This window comes from Lepeophtheirus salmonis, chromosome Z, assembly GCF_016086655.4.
Source record: "Lepeophtheirus salmonis chromosome Z, UVic_Lsal_1.4, whole genome shotgun sequence".
NCBI classification, from domain to species: Eukaryota; Metazoa; Arthropoda; class Copepoda; order Siphonostomatoida; family Caligidae; genus Lepeophtheirus; species Lepeophtheirus salmonis.
In genome coordinates, this window is record NC_092584.1 from 10149385 (window position 1) to 10175772 (window position 26388).

At 32.0% G+C, this 26388-nt stretch overlaps 1 protein-coding gene across 1 annotated transcript; it reads right to left on the reverse strand.

Moving 5' to 3' along the window:
- On the reverse strand, nucleotides 1-26012 carry Oseg4 (intraflagellar transport protein Oseg4). Its single transcript, XM_040726168.2, has 11 exons — nucleotides 25895-26012; nucleotides 25162-25829; nucleotides 24685-25102; nucleotides 24338-24634; nucleotides 24049-24275; nucleotides 23251-23614; nucleotides 5181-5372; nucleotides 4510-4712; nucleotides 1629-2222; nucleotides 608-964; nucleotides 1-238 (listed from the first exon to the last, which is right to left on the reverse strand). Exons 1-11 carry the CDS (start codon nucleotides 25916-25918, stop codon nucleotides 64-66), a joined length of 3519 nt encoding a protein of 1172 aa, XP_040582102.1. The 5' UTR covers nucleotides 25919-26012; the 3' UTR covers nucleotides 1-63.
- Nucleotides 26013-26388: the final 376 nt, after the last annotated feature.

The following is a 26388-nucleotide window of genomic DNA, read 5'->3' on the forward strand; positions in this document are numbered from 1 at the left end:
TTTATTACAAAAATATAGTATGCTTTTTAACAAATTCAAACGGTGTATTTTGTACAATGTATATTAAACCCTGATGAGGAAATGACAAAGTGGACAATTTCGCTTCATGGTGATATCCTCTTCGTAGGCTTGATGATGGCATGTGTTACAACTCCATACCTTTGATAGATTCATAAGAGGCCTTCCTGTTACGATACAAGTGGGGAACTTTGTTTGGCAAGAAGGACATGTATTCACCCTGCAAGAAATATAATTATTTAAGTGGATAAAACTCTTATGATCAAATATCTTTATTAGATGGTTGTAGAAAATGTCGATAAAATAATAAAAATTGTTGAGTTGGACGGGTATGAGAGAACTTATGTCATTGTCCAAGCACTGAATATTAGCGCGAAAACCGTTTGGAACCATCTAAATCGGGTAATCCTAACTAAGTTAATTTTATTGTCAATATGAACTTCTCCTTGGGCTTTTTTCCCCCTAAAAAAATATAAACTCTAATAATAAATCATCATATTTATTCACCTGATCCATTACTTATTTCTTTGATTTATCAAAACCCACCGGTATGTTAAAGCTTTTTAAACCTAAGAGAGTAGGAACTTACCAATCAGGTATCATTGTTTCGCAGTTTGCACATTCCGCTCGGTTACTCCTCGTATCTTTTGGCCCATGTTTTGTGAATATATCCATTGCAAGCTCTCCATAGTCGTTTGAGTTCCCTAATTCCTCTTCAATGGATTCAAGTTTGATAAATGCACGTGAGCAAGTTCCAAAGGCTCTATTGGCGCAGGAGCTAAGTGCCAAAAGAGAATAGATATCTTCTTCATTTAAAATGTCGTCAAAAGTTCGTAGATGAAGGCAAGTTTTCATGGCATCATCTACAGAGCCTGCATAGAGTTGTCTTTGAGCCAGCATGAGAAAATGATAGGCCTCGGCTCCTCTCCAAGCCTTATCGACAATGCTAAAGAAGATTTAAGGTTAAAAAAAGTCAATTGTTGTTTGTTTAACCCTCCGTTACTTTTCTTTGGTTGTTTATCGGGAGTTCTAGATACTGGGAAGTCTATCGACATTATCCACCCCCTTCCCCTTAAACAATAGATCCTTCAGCTTATGTATACTTAATACACTCACACTTAGTGTATAACTACCTCCACTAACAAAGTTGAACGGAGGCTATGGTTTTATCCCTGTTTGTTACATTTTGAGAAGTCAAGATCGAAGGTCAGGATCAAGGTAACACAAAACGTTACAAATGTATAATCTCCCATAACTTCGGAACAAATTGAGAATCATAACTTCAATTTGCAATCTACCTAGTCCCCATTCTGGTTTGGTATTTTGTTTCTGAGTCACCAGGATTACGGCAAAAGTTACGAGTCGATTTTTGATCAAAGATTTTATATGTTCAATGTAATAATAACCTTTTTTTCAGAATCTAAATTTTTCCTCCAATTTTTCCATAAATTTTTTTAATCCTGACCAAAAAAATCTAGAAAATCGGGAAAATTTATTTATTTATTTTATTACTATTATTAGTAATATTATTCCCTATGGACACCCTGTCGTACTTGTGTTAGAATTTGAAAAGAATTAACGGAGAGTTAACGAATAATATAGATAATTACCCAACGTCCCCGGTTGAATCATCAGCATTGAGTAGTAGGCCCATTAGAGCACTGCTCTTGGAGCCAGTTTGAATATTCTTCTTTAAATAGCTCTCAACAAGAAGGGCACTCAGAACATATATTTTCTTTATTTTTAATGGGCTGGATCTTTTAACGGTTTCTTTTTCTGCAATATCAGTTAATAGTTTAGCAGCCTCCAGAAAATGATTCGCTTTCCGATACAGCTCGATGGCCTGAAGAGTCTTATTATCATCTAGTAAATGTTTTGCATATTTGGCTAAAAGAGAAGAAATCTTATTGGGCTGATCGTGTTTTGATGCCAACTCCACAGCCTCATGCCATTGATTTAGATTCACACAAATATCAATTGCTTTAGAAACTTTCCCACACTTTACATAAACTTCCACGGCCTGAGGGCCCAAACCCACGGATGAAAACATATTACCAAGAGTATGAAGAAGTGGATCATCCGGCTGAAGAGAGTCTAATAGGTTTTCCAAATTGTCAAAGTCTTCTATGGCATAATAACAGTTGACTAATTTTTCCGTGTTTCGTCCCCTCTCGTAGAACTGAGCAGCTTCTGTGAACTTGTGTCTGCAATTAAATGAACATGAAATCAGTGTTTGTATCAGGATTAGATTGATATGTAGTCATGAATATCATGGGTGTAATGAGCATATTAATATAAAAAAGAATAAGAAAATCTACATGGAAGAATATGTTGTACAGGATCACCTACAATCAGCTGTGATAATGGAGGAGAGAGAAAAGGAAATAAAAAAGAACGTAGGCAAGAATTACTCGGATGTTGATCCCAAATTCTTGTTTGAGTCCAAATATTCAATCAGGTTTGCAATATATGTAATTCAATATATTTAGGAAAAGAAGTTTACAACTCTGTTGTTAAATACTAACAACAACAGCTAAAGACAAGAAAATTCAATCTTGAGATTAGCAATGCCAAAAAAACAAGAAAAAAAAAAAAAAAAACGGCCGAGATTAAAAATGACCACGATTTACATCACTGCTGATATGGATTTTGGAGTGGATTGGGTTCCCAATTCTTTGGTAATAAAAAAAATAACCGATTCATTGGCTGATTATTCTTCTTCAAATTCATTCTTGAAGATCAAATATAGTAAAATCTCGATTTAACAGAATTTATGAAACTGGGCAAAATTTAACCTCATATAGACTATTATGTTAAGGAATTTTCTATTAACATTTGAATTTGTTTTAAAGGATTTTTATTTAGTAATAGTAGTCGTGACCGGAATTACCCGGAGTAACTACGCAAAAATCCAAGTTTTATTAAATAATATAAACTCTCCTAATAACTCCCCAGGGAAATCCTCAGGGTTACTCTTCGTTTAATTACAGCCACATTAAAATTTCCTGATAATAAATGATATAGTAAGCAGTTCTTGAAAAACCGAGGTGTTATTCCTTTTCAAATAAAACCATTAAAATATAGTGGTTTTTTAACCTCTAAGTTGCACTTTCTCATGATTTGATAATCAAATTTTTTTAATAAAGCAAAGTTTGTCTGTGATTATATTACATATAATTTATGCTTGAATGAATACAGTTATTTTTTTATTTAATAAAAAATAACCCACTGTAGTCATATTAATGAAATCTTGCAGTAGTTTTGCATATAAAATCGAGAATGTGTCACTAAAGTACTCCCTGGCTCATGACTAGACTTGGGATTTTTGTAGCCAAAATGAGCTAAAAAAAAGCTCTAAACTTTTCGAAAATGACCACTCAAAATATCAAAATTGAGCAATTTGTATTTAAAGGAAAATATAGTTTTATAAAAATAATTTAAAGTTATAAGTCTTGTTTTATGTTTGTACATAATTCATTCATAAATTTGGCTATATCATATCGACCAATCAATAATTTAAAAAGATTTTCGTTCTTAATTTTTGTATTTGATCAGTATTGTCAGTTTTAAACATACTAAAAGACGTTCATATTAGTAGTTGTAGGAAATTTGAAGTTGGGCATATCTTTAGGAGTCTTTTAGATAGAGGGATCTCATCATCAACACAACTGATATTTGGTACATCCTTTTGCTTAAATCAAAGACCAATTTGGCACAAGTGTCTTTCTCATTGGTTTCAAGATTCAATAGGGATTATTCAATAGTTTTTTTTTTGTGGTAAATTTTCCTTTTTTGGCTGTTGTGGGAATCTCGTAAAATTTTCCTTCCTCTAATTGGCTGTTGTGGGATATTTTTCAAAAGCTGATAATCTAACTAGAATTCAAACTGTGAAATTTATTTATAAAATAACTATTCATTAGCCTAAAGGTCAAAGTCATTTGTCATAACCAAAAAAGTTTTGTTTTTTGTTTTTTTTCTCAATAACTTTTTTTTTTTTTCTCATTATTATTCTTTTATTCTTGAGGAGAGAACATCTAAGTAATGAGTAGTTACGTGTGAGTGCACTCATGAAAAAATGAAGAGTACCACAGAGGACTTCTTGTGAAGCTATTTAATTGATTCTTTTAGGTAAAGGTTGTCTGTTTTATCCGGCCCAATAACTCCGGTCAATCCCGGGAACTACCGCTGAATAAAATATAAGCACATACTTGAAACAAGCATAAGCTTTTGCAACAAATGAAGTAATTATAAGGTGAATTATTGATTTTATAAAATAATAAAAAAATTCAAATAAGAAATTTCTCAAAAAGCAGATTTGATACAAAAAACTTAATTACAAGTTCGTAATCAGCGGATAAAGTACTACTGGAATCGAATATGAATGTCAAAATATATATACAAAATTCAAATTTTTGTTGACTTTCAATTTAACCGACTCGCAAAAGTATTGGACTAGCTCTAGTTTGAATACTTTTGGTAGACTTTTTATACCTCTCAGAATAATAGTTTCCTATGGCATTCCACCCCTCCTCCATTTGCGCATCATTCCCTCCAGATCCCGATTTGAGGAGAGTAACCACTCGAAACCAATCCCCAAGTTTCTTCCTCAAATCAATGGCTAAGTCCTTTCGATCAATTTCCAAATACAACTTTTCTGTCTTATCATAGTCGTTAAACCATGCTGCAACTTCAGCCTGTCAATGAATGATACATTAGTTGGGTCGTTCACAGGTTGTTGTTGTTTTTTTTGGGGGGGGGGAATATTTTTCGCAAATAAATCATAAAGTTAAAAGTTTGCGGGAAAAAAAGTTCAAAAAAAATTAAATTTTTTGCAAAAAAATTTCAAAAATTATTTGATAAATAATAAATTTTATGGATTAAAAAATTCATAGCTACTAATAGAAAATTATTTGTTTCGAAAAAAAGATTTCAAAAATTATATTTTTGAATAAAAATTTGAAAAATTCAAAGTTATTTATATAAAGTTAAATTTTTGGAAAAAAAATTCAATTTCAAATAATAATTTTTAGTAAAAATTTTTTTAAAGATATCGTCCATTCTCAAAAAATCCAATTTATTTTTTGCTCTGCTGCATTGCCCGAACCAGGAAATTTTTTTATTGTAAAAAACAAAAATTATTTGTAAAGTAAGGATGCACTTGCCTTTCGAATGGTCTCATTTTGTATAGAACTAAGCCTTTTGACAAATTGAATGCCAGCAAAATCCTTACATCGAACATAAGCGGCTTCTGCAGTTGTTAAATCCAGCGTTTCTATTGCAGCCTCTGCCAGTAAACGCCATAATCTTGGATGGGGGTTATCTTCTATGAAGGCTAAAGCGTCTTTGAGTCCAACCTAACATATATTAATCGTAATAATTATTTATGTAAACTAATTTATAAAAAGTATATTCAACCCTCTTGGCAAGGAAATAAATCCCTGGCCCACTTTTCATACACAAACACTATGGCATTACTTTTAATTTTAGGAATACACTAGGATTTGAAATGTCCTTAACTATGTATAACGAATATTAAACAGCATTTTTTTTTTGTGATTGAAATTGTGTGTATTTTGGGCATGTAAAAAAAAAACAAACTATAACTCAACTTTGTACTCCTTACAATTTGAACAAATGTTTTTGAGAAGAACTACTATGAATTTTCATTAGCTCATATACAATCAGCTTTTACGAGAGGGAGAAGGAAATAAACAGGATCATAGGTAAGAATTTCTCCAATGTTGATCCTCAATTCTACTCTGAGTCCAATAAGGGCTAACAATTATAATTCCCCCAAAAAATCCTCAAGGTTACTCTCTGTCTTTTATGAGCACTCACGAATGTTCAATCAGGTTTGGAATATAACTAAATGTAGTAGGAAAATAAGTTTACTACTCAGAAGTTTAATAATTAAAACAGTTAAGGAAAATAAAATTCACTCTTCAGATTACCAATTTCAAAAAACGGACAAGTTAGCAGATTCACAAAATTTTCAGCACTATATTTTTTAAACTTCTGGAGCTAAGAGTTTGGGAGTGCTGGATTATGCTCTGATCAGACAAGCTTATTTCTTATTTCTTTTTACAGTAAACCTAAAGTCCTTTAATTAAAATCATTAATGTAATTTATATTGTAATATTTTGTGTTAACAGATGTGTAATATCTATATCAATCTTCTTCTGCGTTTTTTCCTACTCTGAGACCCTGCTTCCATTCGGAGGACTCCTCGAGGCTTTTTCTTTTTCTTATCCAAGGGCAATTCTGGGGATTTTTCGGATTGTGGGATTTTGTATTTCTCATGAGTATTTCCTTTTTTGCTATCGTGTCATAAAATGTGTTGTTTTTGCTTCTCCTTTGTTTCCAGGATGTTCTTTCTTTATTTTAATGACTTGGTGCATGACTCTTTCTCGTTCGCCTCCCAATACCGTGGCTTTGTGCTTACCCCTGACTCTCCAATAGCCCAATCTTCTCGAAATATGATAGAGATCCCTTTCTTCAGTTTCTATATGGTTCTCTAACCAGGTAACGACCCTATCATCCTTGCATTTTCCCGTAACGAAGTATACTTTCTCGTCTCTTTCTTATCAAAAGCCTGATTTTGAGCCATATGTAATAGGACTTTGTTCTTTTCCTATTTTTCGTGAATGGTGTCTTTCCATCCCTAAATTTAAAACAATTCGCACATTGTTGCACACTTTTACTGAATTCAAGTTCATAAACTTGGTCTTTGTAAGGCATACAAATTATATGTTTCATGATCATGGACCACAAGTGACGTACTAGATGCATATAATAAGTTAGAGTATTGTTTAAGCCATTGGAATTGTTGTAGCTCGAGATTATTCATAGGTCTTTGTGGTACAACTCTGATTTCTTTTGCCTGAGCAAACTATTTATTTTTTGTGCCAGGTCATTGTAACTAATGGAATCCCAGGCCTTTTTTACCCTGAGCCTAAATACACCTTCATGACTCATTATTTCCTTAAATTCTTCGCAGTATATTCTAACTTCAAGTTTGTTATAATCTTTGTCATGGATATTGAAGTTGATTAGGAATCTTTATCGTTCTTTTAGGGTTTCTGTAAATATTGACCTTTTCACTATGATTTCAGGTTTAGGAGGTGTTGCGTAGGATCAAGTTAATATTTCCATCAGATTTAAGCCGAAAACACCTCTCGCAATTAACTTTTGCATGTTTTGGTTATGTTCTTCCTGAACACACATTTCCATTATAGGTTTTCGTTTCAATAAGTTCCGTGACTTTATTCTCTTGCAAAGTTCCAAATTCTTTTTGAAGCAAATCATTCGTTATTGACTCCTCACTCTCCCATGTTAGCGTATTAGCCACACATCCCCCGAATGGAGTGTTTTCCTCATTTGTGAATGGTTTCATTTCCTCCAAGAGATCCCTCTTTCAGTAATGTTTTACCCTTTTTTTTTTTTGAAAATCAGTGTACAAAAACACACGTTTGCGTGAAAAAAGGATAATCATTTCTTCATTTTGCGTAATTTAAGTTCATTGGAGCCTAGAGTAGGAAAATATGGAGGTGAAAAGGCATGCTAAAGAGTCATCCATTGTCTTCAGGTGTTATCTTTGGTATGCTAAAGGGAATGTATTTTCTTGGAACAGCCATCTATTCAATAAGTTGATTTTTCACCTATGGGTTTGAACATATTATCATATTTATAGAGAAAGCAAAGTATCATTTGATAGACTAAAACCAGCAGTTGTATTAAATTTCTTTAGATTAAAATCTTTCTTATCTCTTTGCCTACACTATACCAAGGTGCCCAAGTAAAAATCCTAGTCCCCTATATATTTTTATTTAGCTTGCCTCAATTTTTTGGAATGATTATTTTTCTCCTTTGGGTATTACAATTATTTTTAAGAACCTCTTTATATTACAGTTGAATAAGGTCCTATTAACGGATCTAATTTTTCTATGACGTACTGTCCAACACTTGACGTTTTCGATAAAAATTACTCCTTAAAAATAATTATAATATTTGAAAGACCCAAGGAGAGTTGCCGACCATGGATTTGATCCACGGAAGGACCTTGGACGCCAGAATCTTCACATAATCCTCTGCTGTTAATCTGAGCCAGTGGGGAACCATACCGGCTTCATGGCCTTCCCGTTGGATCTTCAAACATCTCCAAAGCTCACAACACGGTCATTTTGTCTGTTGAAAACAGGATCGACCGTAAAAGTTTTCTCATTTATAGACACGGCCGTGTGTCTGACGTTGAGGTTCTAGGAATGGACGTCAAGAGACTTGATTGGATCCTTTTTGATCGCGTATTTGAGGGTATCCACATTAATTGTGACTTTTTCCGGAGCCCTTCATCCTATCAATAGTATCTGGCGTGGTCGTGCCTCTTCTTAACATTGTAGATTCTCGTCCGACTAAAACAAAATTCAAAAAGAAGCAGGTGTTTGAGATACATGGCTACCTATACAATTACAGACAGTTCTAATTTCCTCAGACTGAACCTCTCAAATCAATATAATACAAGTGTGTATGTTTCAATTGCCCACCCGGTACATAAATATCATCACATCAAATTTATATTAAATATGCTGATAAGGCTTCAACACTTGCAATCTATGAAATATATTTCAATTTCCGTAGCTTTAATGAAGATGATTTATCAGTATTTCTCAGCAATCTACCTTCTTTAAGATGTTTAATTAAAGATATTGTTACTTATTGTGAAATAGCCTAACCACCGTTCTTAAGGAGTATAATTGTTACATGTAAAGAGATGTAATTAGGGTTGGAATGGTCTAAAATTAACTGAAAAGACGGTAGTCCAAGCACTCTGGTCCTAATAAAATTTGTCGGTCCTTATTGGTCTTTTATGGTAAATACCGGCCTGTGCAAAATTATTTACCGATGATGTAATTATACTTTTTAAGAGGTTTTGTGGCAACCAATCTGATTGTTTCGTATTTTTACTCTTAAAATAAACAAAAATCCTTCCTGTGAGAGCGTAACAACTTCCACACGTGAGACCATGTCCAATCAGGAAACAAAGAGGATCGAAATTGTAGCCGTCCTCCGAGCGGGAGTGCCTCATAACAACATTAAGGAACAGGTTGGGGGCTCGTTGAAGACAATTTACAACGTTTCCAAGCGCTTGGAGGCTGGGGGGATCTTGAGCATTCCCCTGGGGTTGGCTGGAAAGTCCCCTTGAAGTTGGAGAGACCCCTCTTTACACCCACCATGAAGATGACCAATCCTCAAATATGCCAAGGACTCCTTATCAACATCAAGAGTGCAGAGCCAGGCAGAGTTCATAGATCGTAGTTTATCTGCCTGGCGCCTGAGCGCCTGAAAAGAGGATGCTTTTCTCTGACGATTTTTTTTTGACGTTGATCCCGTCTACAATCGCCGTAATGACTGTTATGTGAGCTTTGGGATAATCAATGAGGACCTTCGAACGTTGACCAGCACCAAAAACGAAGTATCAGCCATGGGGATGCCATGATTGACTCCAACAGCATGTTGAACCCCTCATCTGGTTCTCTGAGGGTTACAGGCTCACAGCAACCATGTAGATCGAAGTTTTCAAGGCCAACCTACTCCCCTAGGTCTAGACAAATTTCTTCTACTTCAAGATGGGCCTCCAATCACACTGTGAAAATTACTCAGACCTTCTAGGCTAATAACGTCCTTTCTGGGACAAGAGAATGTGGCTACCATACAGTCTAGATGTTAAATCATCAATTTTTTTTCCTGACTGCACATCGAGAGGAAGGCATGTGGCATCTGTCACGCGAACTTTGCAGCCATATAGGCCTCTGTCGACGAGTATTGGGTTGCCATCGACCCAAACGTCATATACAATATTTGCAACTCTTTTTGCAAGAGCCTTGTCACTGTGTGTGAGGCCAATGGCGGCCGAATATAATAAATTAATTTAACGTTGCTATCCAAAAAAGGTTACTAAAGATTTTTTTTAAATAAATTTATAATGGAAGAATGTGGGGATATTTTCTTTTTCAACCTGGTACATATCTACCTAGAAAGGTATATGCTAAACATATTACATACATATGTGCCTGATCAAGCAATATATATGCCTATATGGTTTTTAAATATATTATTTACATTTATTTACAATATGCATGCGCATTTATCTTTAATATATTTTATTCAATATCTTGCAATTTTGAAAAAAAATAAAAATTCAACAAAAAACAAATTGTATTAATTCTTTATAGATGAAAGAAAAAGTTCCCCTTGAATACTCCGTGGTTGTATCCAGGGAAGTATGTTTAATAATTGAGGATGAGAGTTTCGTAGAGCCTAAGGAGAAGGCGGGAGCCAGACTTGTGGTCATAGATGAAGATAATATGATTATGAAAGATCTTTTTGTAGTTTTTAGTTAAATAGGTGTTTTATTTTAATTTTCAAAGCTCTTATGATTATTCTCGAAGAGAGGACATATTTTAATCAGGAAGACAGAGACTTTAAACTTGCAAAAACACGGCCCTTTGTTATGTTGGGATTGGACCACCCCTCACCTGTGTGAGAGGTTTCTTATTTGGAATTTTTAATCATTTTTGGGTCCCTTAAACAGGGGTCCCTTGTGGACCATGTTCCCCATAGTTATTTGCTCTCTGCCTCCCTTTGTATATTCGTTTCTAGTACAAATATTTACATTCATATAGGAAAATTTAAAAAGTTGAGACATATATATGTAAAATGAAATAAAAACAATATACATTAAAGTAAAATATATCAAAGGAATAATCAGAAAGAATTTTTAGAATAGTTTAATATTGAAAATAATAGTTTAAAACGGCATTAGCTCCGACTTGTCCATCATGTTATTAAGCCTCAAATGGGCATCCGATTAAAACCCTTGGAGAATGATTGAAACTGTATAATTTCTCCATTATTTAAAATTTGAAAAAGTTGTCTGTATTGCAATTCCATAAGCCAATTGCCACCCAGTATTTAATTAGAGGTTAAAGATATTGGGGTTAGTAAATATAGAATCTAGAACAAGTATTTTTAAAAATTAATTAATTAAACTTAACCATTCACCCACTTAACCTGCGCTATGAATTGGGAAGTAGTCTACTGGCTGAAAAAGAATATAACACTGAATGTTTTTGAGCTAAATACTACTTATCTAGTTGAACAAAAATGAAAATATGTGAGATGGTACGCTCCTATGACCGGTAGTGCGAATTCACACTGATTCGGTCATGAGGAGGCTAAAATAAAATAAAAACCCACGTTTGGGTATGGCATGTTTGTGTTAAAGTATGTATATATAATTGGCTCTCGCCCCTAGCTATAAAATTTTATTTACAAAACTGTGCTAAAATTTACTGTTCTTTCTCTTGCCCCCAACACATCTACACTAGTGTGCTGTGTGAGAGAAAAAAAAAAAAATAAAGGCCACGCCAGGGAATACATAAATTCACTTTAAAAACAGAACATATAGAAAAAGAAAGAAATAAATATTTTGTATCTTTAATATAACTTAACTTGAAATATTAGTTACTTGTTCACCTAACTCCCTTCTTTAGCCGCTTGTGAATTGGGGAAAAGGGAGGGGAACTAAATGTACGTAGATCAGCTATTCTAAAACCCTGACCTACGCATCCCATTACAATCCATTCTGTGTAGAGCATGCAAGGTTGTTAGGACTTTTAGTTGGACCCATTTAATGAACAGTTTGGTTAGTAAATATAAAATTTAGAACAAGTATTGTTTTTTAAAATAAATAAATTAAATTTAACCATTCATCCATTTTACCCCCACTTTACCCGCGCTATGAATTGGGAAGAAGAATATAACACTTAATGTTTTTAGATTAAATACTAGTGTAAAGTAATCATTGGTGAACGGGAAAACAAAAAGTAAAGGTGATGATTTGTTGCAGAGTTATTAGTTTAAGTCCTTGTTGGACTTGGAGTAGAATTGAGGATCGACGTACGAGTCATTCTATCAATGTCCTTGCTAGATACGGAGTAGGGTTTTGTGTACCTTTCCTTGCTCTCTCGGCTTATCAAGGATGACCACGTTCCTTTTTGGTTTCTTTTTTTCTTTGACATAGTCGCAGATAATATTATTTTCATCTATGGAGATATTAGTGCTCATATATCTTAAATATATCCTTCCATTTTGAAAATTCAAATGTATTTCTAGTGCAAGGGCCACTACAGGGATTTCTGCAAGTTGACATATCGTCCCTCAAGGTTACTATATACATTTTTTGAATCGAATAATGAGAAATATTGAGATAGAGTTGAGTATCAGGAAAGTATAATTAGTACTGATATTATATCTTTAACAATTAATAGATATAATGAAAGAAAGGAATGAGAGAGCATTGGCTGACGTGCTCACTTTCCTCAACAAAAGCCGCAACCCTGTTTATAACATTATATTAGGTGGAGTTTTAATGGTCATCAATATTTTGACCGGTTTTACATCTATAATGAATTCCCTCAGAACCGGCAATATGTCACTATAACCGAAGTGGGACTTGCACCTCAATAGACCTCGCGCATAATTGAAAGGTAATTATAAATTTCTTTTACACAAAGGTCATTAAATGAAATATGGACACGACTAATTGAAAAAGGCCACGAGAAGGCTTGGTCTTTCCTAAAAAGATCATATCGAATAAAATATTCTCTTCTAAAATAACATCATTTGATAATATATTATAAACATTCCAATTAAAAAATGTATTCATTCACACTCGTTTTTGTAACAAAAAATTCTAGCTTTTTTTTATTGACTGGCCACGTATGACAACTGATACTTTTTTAACAGCAAATTTTACGTTCAGAAGGAGTCTATAACTTTTTTAAATTTATTTTGTGCACTTATGATGTTGTAAAATAACTATATCCAGCATTTTACTCCATCATGAGTCAAAATATTTCTAGTGTTAAAAATGTACTTGAAAGAGACGTTATAGCTACTTCTTCCTGAACAAAATTTGCTTTAAAAAAAAATGTTTCTTGTTACTAATCTGTTTTTTCAGCAGCATTTTTTAATTGGAATGTTTATAATATATTGCTCAAATGATGTTATTTTAGAATGAATATTTTGTATTCTTTGAGGAATTATTGTTAATTTTCTATCCATAAACTATTCTTTTTAACCCTTTGGAGGATCCGCCAGTTGCACTTTAAGTAGTTTTTATTGATTTTTACAATAGAAGAATAATAAATTCATAGATTTTATTTGAAAGGATCATATCGGGTTCAATATATGTCTCTTCAATCAAATAAAAGTATAAACCTCCTTGGATACCTTAAAGTATCCCAGTAATTTGAATGCAAAGCCAATAATTGACTTCAATATGTCTTTGGTGTATTTATATGTATTAAAGTTATATTATCGGAATGTATTGTTAATTCAATATCGCTCAACCTATTTTTTCATGTCTCCATTAGGAGTGTTAATATAGATATATACAAGGTTAATATATATACTAGTTAAAATATCTTATTCTATGAACTTGGATCACAATGTTACAAAGTCTGAAAAAAAGTCAAAATATAAATTTGAAAATGGGCTCTTACGTCTATGGAGTGTCCGTTCCCATAAATCCCTTGTAAAATAAGAAACCATGGAGATTCGTGGTCGAAAAATAAATCTGTCTCTCTTTGAATAGGTACGTACTAAGAACTGGTTTCTTAAGACTGGCGTATTAAATATGACGTACAGAGTTTAGTTATTATTATTATGTCTTTCTTAATTGAGGACTATCGTAGTTTCAATGATGGAATCTACACTTTACTAAATGGGATTTGTACGGGATTCAGTTACCCACAAAGAATGAGGATAACACAAACATGGTACTCCTCTCATAATTCATTGGGTCTACAAACTTCTTCATCTCATAAAAACTGATTCCGTCTATCAATTTTTATATTTTTTACAAATAATAAATAGAAAAATATTTCAGCTTCCTTAAGTTTAAAAAAGAAAGAATATTTTTGAATTACAAGGGAAATTTTTGGCTCAAAACGTCGAAAAAAATTTGAAGATAAAAAAATAGTCCTGTTATTTATTAGCGACAATAGACTTCTTTATCTCATAAAAGCTGATTAAGTAAATCATTTTCTATATTTTTTTCCACCAAGGGAATGGAAAAATATTCAAGCTCCCTCAGTTGTTTTTAAAAATTTTCTTTGTCAACTGGAAGGAATAATTTTGTGTTCCAAACTCGTAAATCTGTAGTTCATTACATCCTCTATTTATTGCGACTACAAACTACTTCATCTCATAAAAAATGATTCCGTCTATCTATTTTTATATTTATTTCACTAATGAATAGAAAATATTCAAACTTCCTTAGGTTTAAAAAAAAAATTTCATTAATTAAAAGGATCATTTTTGGCCCAAAACGTCAAAGCCAATTCGGAGGTCATTTTAAGTTATTAAATGAATATTTCAACTTTTTCTTGAATTTTTGCAATGAAAATATAGTTACAACCCTCTGGAATATTAAAAGGGTAATTTTTTTCTAATGTCTTTATGAAAAAATCATCAAAGTTATGATTTAAAAGATGTACATATCCATGGCGTTTTATGGATCACGAATTTTTCCTCTCTTTCTCTATTGCTTATTGGGACTTCATCCTTTTCTTGTTTTTTAATTCCTTTGTTATGTTTTTGCCTCCGATTCTTTATTTGTTAGTGACCAGGATACTGGGCTAAACTTACAAAACGATTATGATGAAACTTGGTATGAAAAATATATATATCGCAGTAAAAAGGCATAGTTTAGTAACACAAAAAGTAAAAAATGCCTAATTGACCATAATTTTTGAACAAATTGATTTTCGGCTGAGGTTTTGTGCCCTACAGATTGCCCCTTCTAGTTCAAGATTGTTTTTGTATAACGCACAACTTTTATATTCTTCACAAATTATCGATCATAACCCTTAGCAGGATAATATATATATATATATATTTTTTTTTTGTAAATTTAAGAATCCAAAGCTTATCTCAAAATATTAAATTTTTTGGAAAAAAATTTCAAAAGTTAAATTTCACAAATAACAATTTTTTGAATTTTTTTTTCAAAAATCCACAGTCGTTTGCAAAAATTTCATTTTTGTACAAAAAAAATCCAAATTCAGATCTATTCTTAAAATATTATTATTTTTTGGACAACGAATTTCAAAAGTTTAATTTAAGATATTACAATTTTTTGAATTTTTTTTTCGAAAATCCACAGCCGTTCTCAAAAAATTTCATTTTTGGTACAAAAAAAAAAACAAATTCAAAGCTACTCTTAAAATATTATTTTTTTGGACAACAAATTTCAAAAGTTAAATTTAAGATATTACAATTTTTTGAATTTTTTTTTCCAAAAATCCACAGCTGTTTGCAAAAAATTCCATTTTTGGTACAAAAAAAAAAAATCCAAATTCAAAGTTATTCTTAAGATATTATTTTTTTTTGGACAACAAATTTCAAAACTTAAATTTCAGATATTACATTTTTCGAAAAAAGCTTAAAAATCCACAGTTTCTCTCAAAGAGTTTAATTTTTTGAAAAAAATCAATTAAATTTTATATATAAATTTTTTAGTAAAATTTAATTTTCTTAATTTGGTGGAGGGCTATAGTCTCTCCAGCCCATCCCCTGCAGACTTGCAGATTGTATGCATTAATGAAAAAAAAACTTAAGATGTTTTGTTTTTCTCGAATTTATTTATAGAATATTTTTATTTTGAAGTACGCCATATGCACAGTTCTATATAAAATAACTTTGTTTTAATATCCAAATAGCTTTTAAAAGCATGAATAACATTTGGTTAGACACACAGTCACATTAATAACTAATATATGCATCAAGTTTATATAAGAAAACAAAAAATCAATCTTCTTTAAAAGGGATTATAAAGAGCGTTCTGCATTAAATTGAATACCGAACATACATAAATATGTAACTATAATAATATATTATTAGTATTGCCTTTAAAATTAAATGTACTTTCATAATACAGTATAAGCATTCATTTATTTAAGTGATATTTAACACTCGTGAGACGTAGAGCATATTTCAATGGAACAAATGAATAGGGAATTAAGTTCATATAGTGCCTATATGCATGATTAGAATAACCATACCTATGTACATCATTCATTATAAGGCCTATTAATACAGTTTTGGTGAAAACAAATCAATAAATATTAGGTTACGTAGTAGGCTGCGTGATTATAAAATTATATGAATATTCCGGTATTTTTTTAAATTTTTCCTATGTAGTAAAAATAAATCCATTTTTTTCTTCTATAGAAATGTTTTTTTATCTTAAAAGAATGGGTTTTATTTTAAAATTTGTTTTGTAAAGAAATAAAATATTTAGAAATGATTTTCTTAATAAAATATTTGTCTTACGCTAACTACTATTTAGTAAGCCATTATTTATTCAAAATTTTGGAATAATAATATCTTATAGGATCGGTTTACCCTACAGCTTTGTGATTGTTTAATTCTTTATTTGATATTGTAATACTCAATCATCAGATTTCGTCGATTTCGTTGCGGTAATTTTGATGTAAAAGATGCCTCGCACTCAGGAAGGACAATTGTCGAAAATATGGAGAAAATAATGTCGAGTCCGACGGTTGTGTAAGCACTGTTTCAATTGCTTAAGTGATAAACATTAATGAAAAAAAAGGATATTATACAAAATTAAAGAAAAATAATATATTTATGTTTATTACACATATTATGATGTGTATACCGGAGGACTGCAGGGGGTAGGGTAGAGGAACTGTAGACCCTCCCCCCCCCCTAAATGAAGGAAAAAAATATAAAATTTAATATTTCAAATTTAATCAAATTTTCAGTTTTTTTTTCAAAAAGTTAAATTTGTCTAATATTTTTCCAAAAAATTAATTTTCTGTGAATAGTTATGGATTTTTAAAAATTTTCTACGTAAAATTTTATATTTGAATTTCTTTTCAGCGAATAGTTTATTTTTTGTGAACAGCTGATAATTTTTGAATTTTTTTTTATAAAAATTTAATTTTTTAGAATTCTATGGATTATGAAAATTTTTTTCTACGAAATTTGATATTTCAAATTTAATTTTTCAAATTTCTCTCTAATAAATTAAATTTTCTGTGAACACGTTTGGGCTTTTAAAATTTTCCCCAAAAAATTTGACTTTTGTATTTTTGATCAATAACGGTGGATTTTTGAATTTTTTTTTTCAAAAATTTGATCATTCGAGCTAGCAATAGATTTTTCAATTTAAAAAAAAATTAATTTTTTGTAGAACAAAAAATAGATTTTTGAAATTTTTTTCCAAGAAATATTTAATTTTGAAATTTTTCTACAAAAAATTATATATTTGAATTTTTCTACAAAAATTATATATTTGAATTTTTCTACAAAAAATTATATATTTGAATTTTCTATTTATATATTTGAATTTTTCTTCAAAAATTATATATTTGAATTTTTCTACAACAAATTATATATTTGAATTTTCTCCAAAAAAATTAATTTTTCGAGAATTGCAATGGATTTTTGAATTTTTTATTATAAAAATTTAAATTTTTGTAAATCAACTATGGGTTTATAAATTTTTTTTTCAAGAAATTTGATATTTATAATTAGTTTTTTAATCTTTTCTCCAAAAAATTACATTTTTAATGAATAGCTATGGGTTTTTGAAATTTTTTTCCAAAAATTATATATTTGAAATTTTTTTCAGAATATTTTTTTTTGTGAACAGCTCTAGATTTTGATATATTTTTACAAGAAGTTTGATATTTTCAAATAAATTTTTCAAGTTTTTTCCAAAAAAAAAACTTGGAATGGGGATAATGCAATAATTTCATATTCCACGGATGATCGATATATTAAATGTAAATGGTGTAATTTTTTAATATTTTATTACAAATTACTAAAATATAAGTATTCTATGGTAGATGATAAAGTTCATATACCCACAGTTTAATAGCTGTGTAATTTTAATAAAGTAAAATGAAAAAATAGGGTTTATAAAGAGCTGTAATTAAAACGCCAAATGTTATTGAAATAAGTTGCATTAAAAGACAAAGTAATTGCAACTTGTAGAATATACTTATACAATTTGGTATTTGTACAGACATCCCAACTTGTACACAGTATAAATGTACAAATTAGTTATTATTAAGGTTGTTATTTTTGTAAGGAAAAAAATGAGCGCAAGGAGAAGGCGGGAGGGAGACATATCGTGCTACTAAATTAAGACCCTTAACAGTACCAGCTATTATGAGAAATATACATAACTACTGTTTGGTATGTTATGCCTTAAAAAATGTTGTAGGCTATGTTAAGCAGATAAACAAGTTGATAGTTTCTAATGTCATCACGACTGATAAAAATCTTGTGTATTTTTAGCTGGCCCGTCATTTTCGAATTGGTAATCTGCAGAATAAATTTTCTTTTCCTTAGATGTTATCATTTTTTTATTTAACTCCTGAGTAGTAGTTTCAGTTCCTACTACATTCAATTATATTCAAAAACAGAACGAACATTTCTGTTGCTCATAAATGTCGGGGAGTATATTCGATCTGCAGACATAGAATATAATATTTCGAATAGAAGTTTGCATGAAATAGACAAAGTTATTATCCTTAGGGTTTTTGTATTGAAACGCCTAGGAAATTTATATGAGTTCTTCATTTGTTTTATTTACAATCCTTCACGTGCTTGTGATGACGTCATTGGTGTGTCAGCAGACCATAAATACTAGTGATGAAAAGCGTGTGTATAATGGGAATGTTCATAAAAAATAAACCAAAAATCAACACGGTAACCCTGACAATTTGAAATATATTTTGGAGGAGATCTGCTAAAATCAGCTTTGAAAAGTGAGGAAGGGGCGAAGGAAAGAAACAAGGACATGGGTACGAAGTATTCCAATGTCGATCCCTAAATTTGCTCTGAGTCCAACAAAGACTTACAATTACAAGACTCCGGAGTCAATCCTCAAGGTTATTATGTGTCTTTTATGAGCAAACTCAAATATTTAATGTGGTTTTGAATATAATTGAATCTATTTAGAAAAGGAAATTTACTACTTAGGAATTAAATAATAATGACAAGTGCTAAGGAAAAAAATCATTCTTCTGATTGCGAATTCCGAAAAAACAAAACAAATAATAATAAGACAAGTGATTAACAAAGATTAGAGGAAGATCCAAGCTTGAAGATTGAACGGAAAAATGAATGGCGTTCACACTTTCTGTTCATTTTTGAACGAATTAACGATAAACGGAAAAAATGAACGCTGTTCATTTTGTTGTCCGTTATTTATTGCTTCAAATGACTATTTTTCCAAATATCATTTAATTTTTTTTCTTCATTATGAGTAAACTTATTATTATTTTTGAGGTTGTTGCCTATAGTAAAATAATTATATATCGAGAAATTATCTATTTAATTTTGTGTCTACAATTATCAATTACTGTGCTAATTGATTACTTTCTTTAAAATGTTTCACAACGAAGCATTCGTAAATCACTGGATATGGAATGGTCCTGTATTAGGTCCAAGTAAGGGGTCTCGAAATTTTTAAATACAGGGTAAGTACTCAAAAGTACTTAAAATATTGAATCCCGTTTTCACTTCTACATGTTTTTAAATGTACATTTTTATGGCAAACTTTTGAAGCAAAAGTTGGTAATTCAATAATTTCCAACACTTTTTTATTCAATATTTCCCCTCCATTATGAATGATGGCTTAAAAACGCGAGGACAAATAGAAGCACAGCTGGCTTTGAAGTCTGAAGACAAGTTGTTCCATTCATACGTAAGGACGGCCTTCAGGGCATGGACATTCGGATAAGATGTCTTGTACGTCTTACCCTCCAAGACGCAGAAACAGAGAAGTCCAGGGAGTTCACTTCGGGTGAGGACGAAGTCCAGAGTTGGGTTAGCCAGAAAGAAGCAATGTTGCCTTTGCAGAAATACCACAGTTTCTTGGACGCTTATACCGGGGCACCTTCTTGGGTAAACCCATAGTTCTCCCTGGGGGAAGTGCTCTTCAGCCATGGCAAGACATTGTACCTGAGGAACTTGTAGTAGACGTCCGTGTTGACTTTCTACTTTGGCCTTGAAGAAGTAGGGAGACTCCTTGTAGGAGATCGACTTGTACGTTTTGTGATCCCACACAAATAAAACAAATATCAAATTGTAGCTATTTGTCAGCTCTTTCGAATGGCACCAAGTATTGACTTTTAACAATGAAGCCTGACAGGCTCGAAGAGGATTCTAATTTTTAGTGCTCACCTTGTTATGTCATAGACTATTTTTTACTCCTTTACTCTCTATCTTATTTAAGTGTGTCTGAAGTGTGAACTAAAGTTTATTCAGTGTAACTGTTATAAGAACTTCAGCTGCAGACATAACAAACCAGTTGCAAAAAAAAAAATACACCAAAAAAAAGTAAATGTTTGCTACATTTTCCTATTTATATTACCAATGATTTAAAAAAAATATAATAAGCCTGTAATAAGTATCGGAAGAAAAAGGCAAATCAATAAAGAGCTCTTTTTTTCGGTGAAAAAACAAAAACAAAAACCATTGTCTGGGGAGAACCTTTATCCTGGAGTTTCTTGACTTGTCCCCTGACCAGTTTTATTGTCTTGTTGTTATAAATCGGCCTCAATGTCGACAATGGATAAATCGGTTTGAGTCAGTTGTACCTCATTTGAACGGTAATATTCGTCGAATTAATGTGTTAAAATACCTTGAAACCTGGTTTTCAAATGAGGCCTCCCTCTCACTATCAAAATATTGCAATTTACTGGTGTACATGGTACTACTTTATGATTGGAGCACAGAATAGAACCTAAATAATGACTGAACGTGGAAGGTTGAACAAAAAAAGGATTAAACTGAACTCCAAATAGTAGAAGGCTTATAGGCCTGTTAGTATTTAGAGAAGTGCCTATCATTAGGGGAAACAATTTCAGCAAACATACCATATAAACTTAAAATATTTAGTCTTACTCAGTATGGACAGGGCTCTCACTTTCAAAGGCCCAGACCACAAATATATATATTTTGAGGGACAATCTATAACTGAGGTTCTATTTATTTTTAATTTCAATACTATCTCTATCAAAATTAAGCTATGTTTGTCTGTCTCTCTGACTGTGGAGGACACATTGCGACGAACTTGTGTATTTGGTGCGGCTACATAAAAATAATTTTGAACGAAAATAAGGAAATGGAAATATAACATTTATTTTTTAACATCATGTATACACACAGCCCAATATTTCAAAGACATATATAACTAAATTATATGATTTGCATTCAAATCTGTTGTATGAGTTAAAATACCCAAGAATTTTAATATTAGTTTCGATCCTTTATTTGATTTAGAAGACTTATATTGACCCGGAAATGGTCTTTCAATTTCTTATTCCTTTTATCATGAGAATCAATTTAAGCTACTTTAAGTACAACTTGCGACGCACGCAAAGAGTTAAAAATAATAAATTTGTTAATAGAAATTGACAATAATTTGTCCATGAATACAAAAGTAATCTACACAAAAAATTAAAGATATAATTTATTCCAGCTTAATTTTGTTTTGACGTACCACATAATTAAAATTTAAGAAAATTATGAATGACTTTTTATGAATTTTGGCAACGAGTGTGTGTACCTAAGGCCCAGTATATCATATTAAAGTAAAATAAAAAGGTGAGTACATATCTACATTTTTAAAGGAAAGTTCATTGACACTTAATAAATCCGAACAATTCTAGAGTTTGGCCTTAAGGGCGGCTCAATTAATGATGAATAGAGCTCAGACACACATCTAATTATAGTATTAATTCTGTTGCTATTGTATTGGTAATATATAACTTGTTGAAGTTTAATATTCAGAGTTTTCCGATTTTAATGGACCACATTGTACTCCAACGAATGGCAGCGACTGTATTAAAAAAAACCATAAAAACTTTAGAATCTCGCTTCTATAATAAATGTTATTACGTCTAAAGTCCAATTGCCTCGTTTTCATAAAAAATGAAGTTATTTTGATGCATCTTGAATATCAGAGATTAATTTTAATTATAGCGGCAAAATCTATTAGTGATTTTTTTTAGTTTCAACTTTGTCCAATCTCTTTTTAGTTGAATTAAAAACATAAATAATATATTTTTTATTACTTTGTATTTATAGGGTACCTCTTGTAAATATATAGATTGATTGACAAGGAATATTTAAAGTCGATACGTTAATGTCATCAATTATTTTTTGACATTTATACATTAAATTAAAGTAAGGGTTTATTAATACTATGGAGTTTACATAATATTCTTCTAAAAATAGAAAAAAAACATATTAGGATTCATAAATTATTTTTTTTTAGGATATATTAGATCCTCGTAGGTAGTAAATGCTAATATCTATGCACAGTTCTTAGAAGTAATCAAATCATTTCTTTAGTGTCGTTAAGTAAAACAAATTCCCTTCGTAAATTTTGTAATTTTTGAATAATGCTTGGTTTGTTTTGACAAAAAATATATATACGAACGCCGTGTGGCTCGAATTATATGGATACTTATCAGGTGCATGCTCAACGATTCAAAAACATACTTAGATAATGTTACTAGAGAGCTTAAACTGATGTTAACAGATCCGATGTATTGCTAGAAATTACATTTGTTGCAGTTTGTGAAAATTGGGTAATTGGCAGGGGATTTAATCCGGAAAAGGCTCATTTTTAAGACCTTTATGTTTTGGGCAAAGGAAAGGTGGCCTCCTAGCTTGTTGGATCTTAACATTTTGGACAAATATCTGGTGGACGTCCAATATACGTGCACATAGCACTGTTGGCACCATGTGAGCTTACATTTTCGAGGCAGTGGCCAAAGTTACCAGGTTGGCGACTGTGGTTGAAACTGGAGGGGGATTAGTTTGAGCTACTGACCCTACTTTTGGCCCTTACTTGTAGTAGCAAACGATTTGTAAAATTGCTAAAGTAATTTTTTTGGGGGAAATAAACTGAAATATACATTATTCTTCAATTTACCGGATTTAAAGTATCCAACCTATACTATGAAAATAATTCACTGAAAGATCTTAATTCCTCTTCCATAATTTTGAATCCCATTGAACGGCTAGATAATTATTTGTATATGGATACGTTTAAATAAATCCATAGATTTTCTATCTACTCTTGTGTATCATTTCAATTGCATGTCTGGAACGTCTTACCTTTTCCAAGAGGTCCCGTGTATCCCGAAGGGATTTGACTTCTAAATCCAAAATAAAGTCCAAATTAGGTGTGTCAGGATCCCTGAGTATTTCATCCAAAAGAACGGCTTTTATTTCTAAATCCCTAAAGCTGCAAATATATCCAGCGGATAGAATGGGCTCTTCTGGTTCCATATTTCGAAATATGTACATTCGAGTTTTCTCCATCATTGCGAATAAGTCTGGATTATCAGAGGCCCATTTCATATCCCAAACGTCCTTACGCTCTAACTTTTGGAGATCGCTACTTTTATTATCTCGATTTCTGGATTGATCCAGATCAAGGAATTTGAGTAGTCCAGTTACGTCGATGATTGACATAAACCTATTTCAGAAAGAATAAAAATCAATATCTAGAGCTTTAAAAAATATGAATTGTCGGTATATAAAAAAATCCCATCGTCACCCTGACAATTTGTAGGATGGATGGGAGAAGAGCACCTAAGCTGTCATGAGGTTTCCTTAGATTAGCTGCAAGCAACTTTCAAAGTAAGGAATTAAACACAAATCCTACACTGTATCCATTAAGAATATATAGAGGAATCATTCCGTTGTCGATCCTCCATTCTACTCTGACCCAAGAAAGACTTATATTTACTCTCCTTCATTCATGAGCACACGTTGTTACTCTATATTTAAATATTTTCTCCTCAAGAATTAAAAAGTAATAGTTTAGATTGGCAATTACAACAATTTTTGCTCATATTTTCTACTACTCTATCGATGACAACAATTTTCAATTATGAATAAAGAACGTACGTGGAGTTGCAATTCAAGGCTAATTTGTGTGGCTTTGTTCCAAGCATGTATCTATCTGTAAGTACAACGTTTGGTAAAGCATATTGATGGATTTTCCCTGACTCTCTTCCGATGATGAGATACTTTTCCGAAGCATTCAAACAACAGATTGGATTGTCCGTTTTGGGGTATGGGTCATTTATATTACGATCCATGAGTCCTGGATTTTCATCATCTACCAAACATAGCTGAAAAGGCCCAGAGGCGCCCATGAAATCAAATTATAGAATGTTGGTTCATCTTGCCTTACCTTTTCTCTACGCAAATTGGATTTTTCAGAGTTGACGATATTATAGGACTGCGATGTTCTAAATTGCCAAATAATGAACGCACTTTTTGATGCTGCAAATACGTGTGAATTCGTGATGGTAACGAAGAGAGGATCCAAATTATTCACCTGCTTTGTGTCAACTGATGTTCCTAGAGTATTACAGAGCATCAAGGTGTTGACAAATTCTCCTTGATTCGTCTCTTGCTCTGCGGCAATCACACAGTGTTCCCCACAAGAACTCATACAGAACACACTTTTTGTAAATTTGTAGTTTTTCTGAAGTCAAATTTTGTATTTTTATGCAAGCTCATTCTAAAATGTCTTACCTCATTTGTATGACAATTCCAAAAAACAATGGCGACGTCATTTTTTTCAGGTCGAGTAAATGTATACACGACTGTGTTGGAAAAATAAGCCCATTTATAATCCGGACGGATATTTGCAAAGTAAATGAAGGAATCTACACTAAGTGCTATCCTAAGGGACCCACCTTCCCATGCACAGGCAGTAATTTGTTTACCAGGGACTTTTAACGTCCTTAAATGCTCACCGAATGGGGAGTAAAATTGAACTACATTGGACTCTGATTTTGTTGTGTCCGAGCCGCTGGTTGCTACGAGCATTGTTCCAGCCACTGCTAGCACAGATCCATCATGATTCCACATACAGCTCACAGTGGTCATACTTGTATCAATCAAAACTGGAGCATCATCTCTTTCATTTCTCATCAATTGAATCTTTCCACTGTAAAATGAAAAGATTATGACGTAAATAAAAAATGGGTTGTAGGAAAATATATCTACCTCTCATAACATACTACCAGGGTTGGAGCAGACGGCTGAACAAGACCATGCTTTGCATCATACCATTTGAGAGTCACTACCTTTGAGGTGCTCGCTCCAGAGATCTGTAAAGTCATTTTCGATGCAAAGGTTCCACTATTATCATACACGTGGATTTCACCATTGGACATGGAGAAAAGGAGGAGCCGTGAGTCTGGGGACCAACACACTCCTCCAAGTGTCACTTTTAATTCCTTACCCCAAATTCGATTTCCATCAACGGAGCCCACAATCACTGCTCCATCCTCATAGACAATGCAAATCTTTGATCCATCCGAATTCCAGTCCATTCCTCTCACAACGGACTTATTACGATTGTTGATCATTTCTTCATACCATGACCCTTTATGTAGCATCCACACTATAATCAAGCCATACTGATCACTGGATGTGAGCTTTTGATTCGTTTCGTTCCATTCAACGACTTGAATTTGGCCGGTGTGTCCTTCTAGGGTTTGGTTCATAGACAAATTGGAAGGAGCAGCAAGTCCTTTGACTTTACCATCCTTTCCACCGCTTTGATCCAGCTTGAGAACTTTGAGCAAGCCTTCGTCCCCACCACAGGCGATGTAGCCATGCTCTTTATTCCATCCAATGCATTTAAGTTTTGTATTATTGGGTATTGCAATCTAATAAGTAATGAAAAAAAATAAATTAATACAGAGTAATCCTCACCAAATACCACCGCAGAGACCTTTTTGCTTAAATAGATAAACATTTTTTATTGTTTATTTTATAAGAATATTTTCATTGTCACATTAAAACCAAGGAATGAACGAAAATGGAATTTCTATTTATTATTTGAAAGCATTAAGGGATGCAATACATACCTGGAGGTACATAAATTATATCAGAAAGCTCACCTGCTTTTCTATACATACATATACGTTGTTAGGGATTAAATCCTGCAATTCCGTTCAAAGAAAGGGATGAATTTATATTATTCTGTAATTAATCGATATTTGTCTGGGGGCGCTCTCCATATTAATTTAATTAATTTTCTGTTAAAAATAAGTATTTTTATATACTATATATATACAAACTAATAGTTAGAAAACCCATACATAAAGCAATTTTCATAGTATCTCTCAACCTTTCCTCTAAAAAAAAAACTATTCTAATTTATTATTAACTCTGAAATATTCTTTATTAGTGACGTCGTTACTTTATTTGTATCTCGCAACTTAT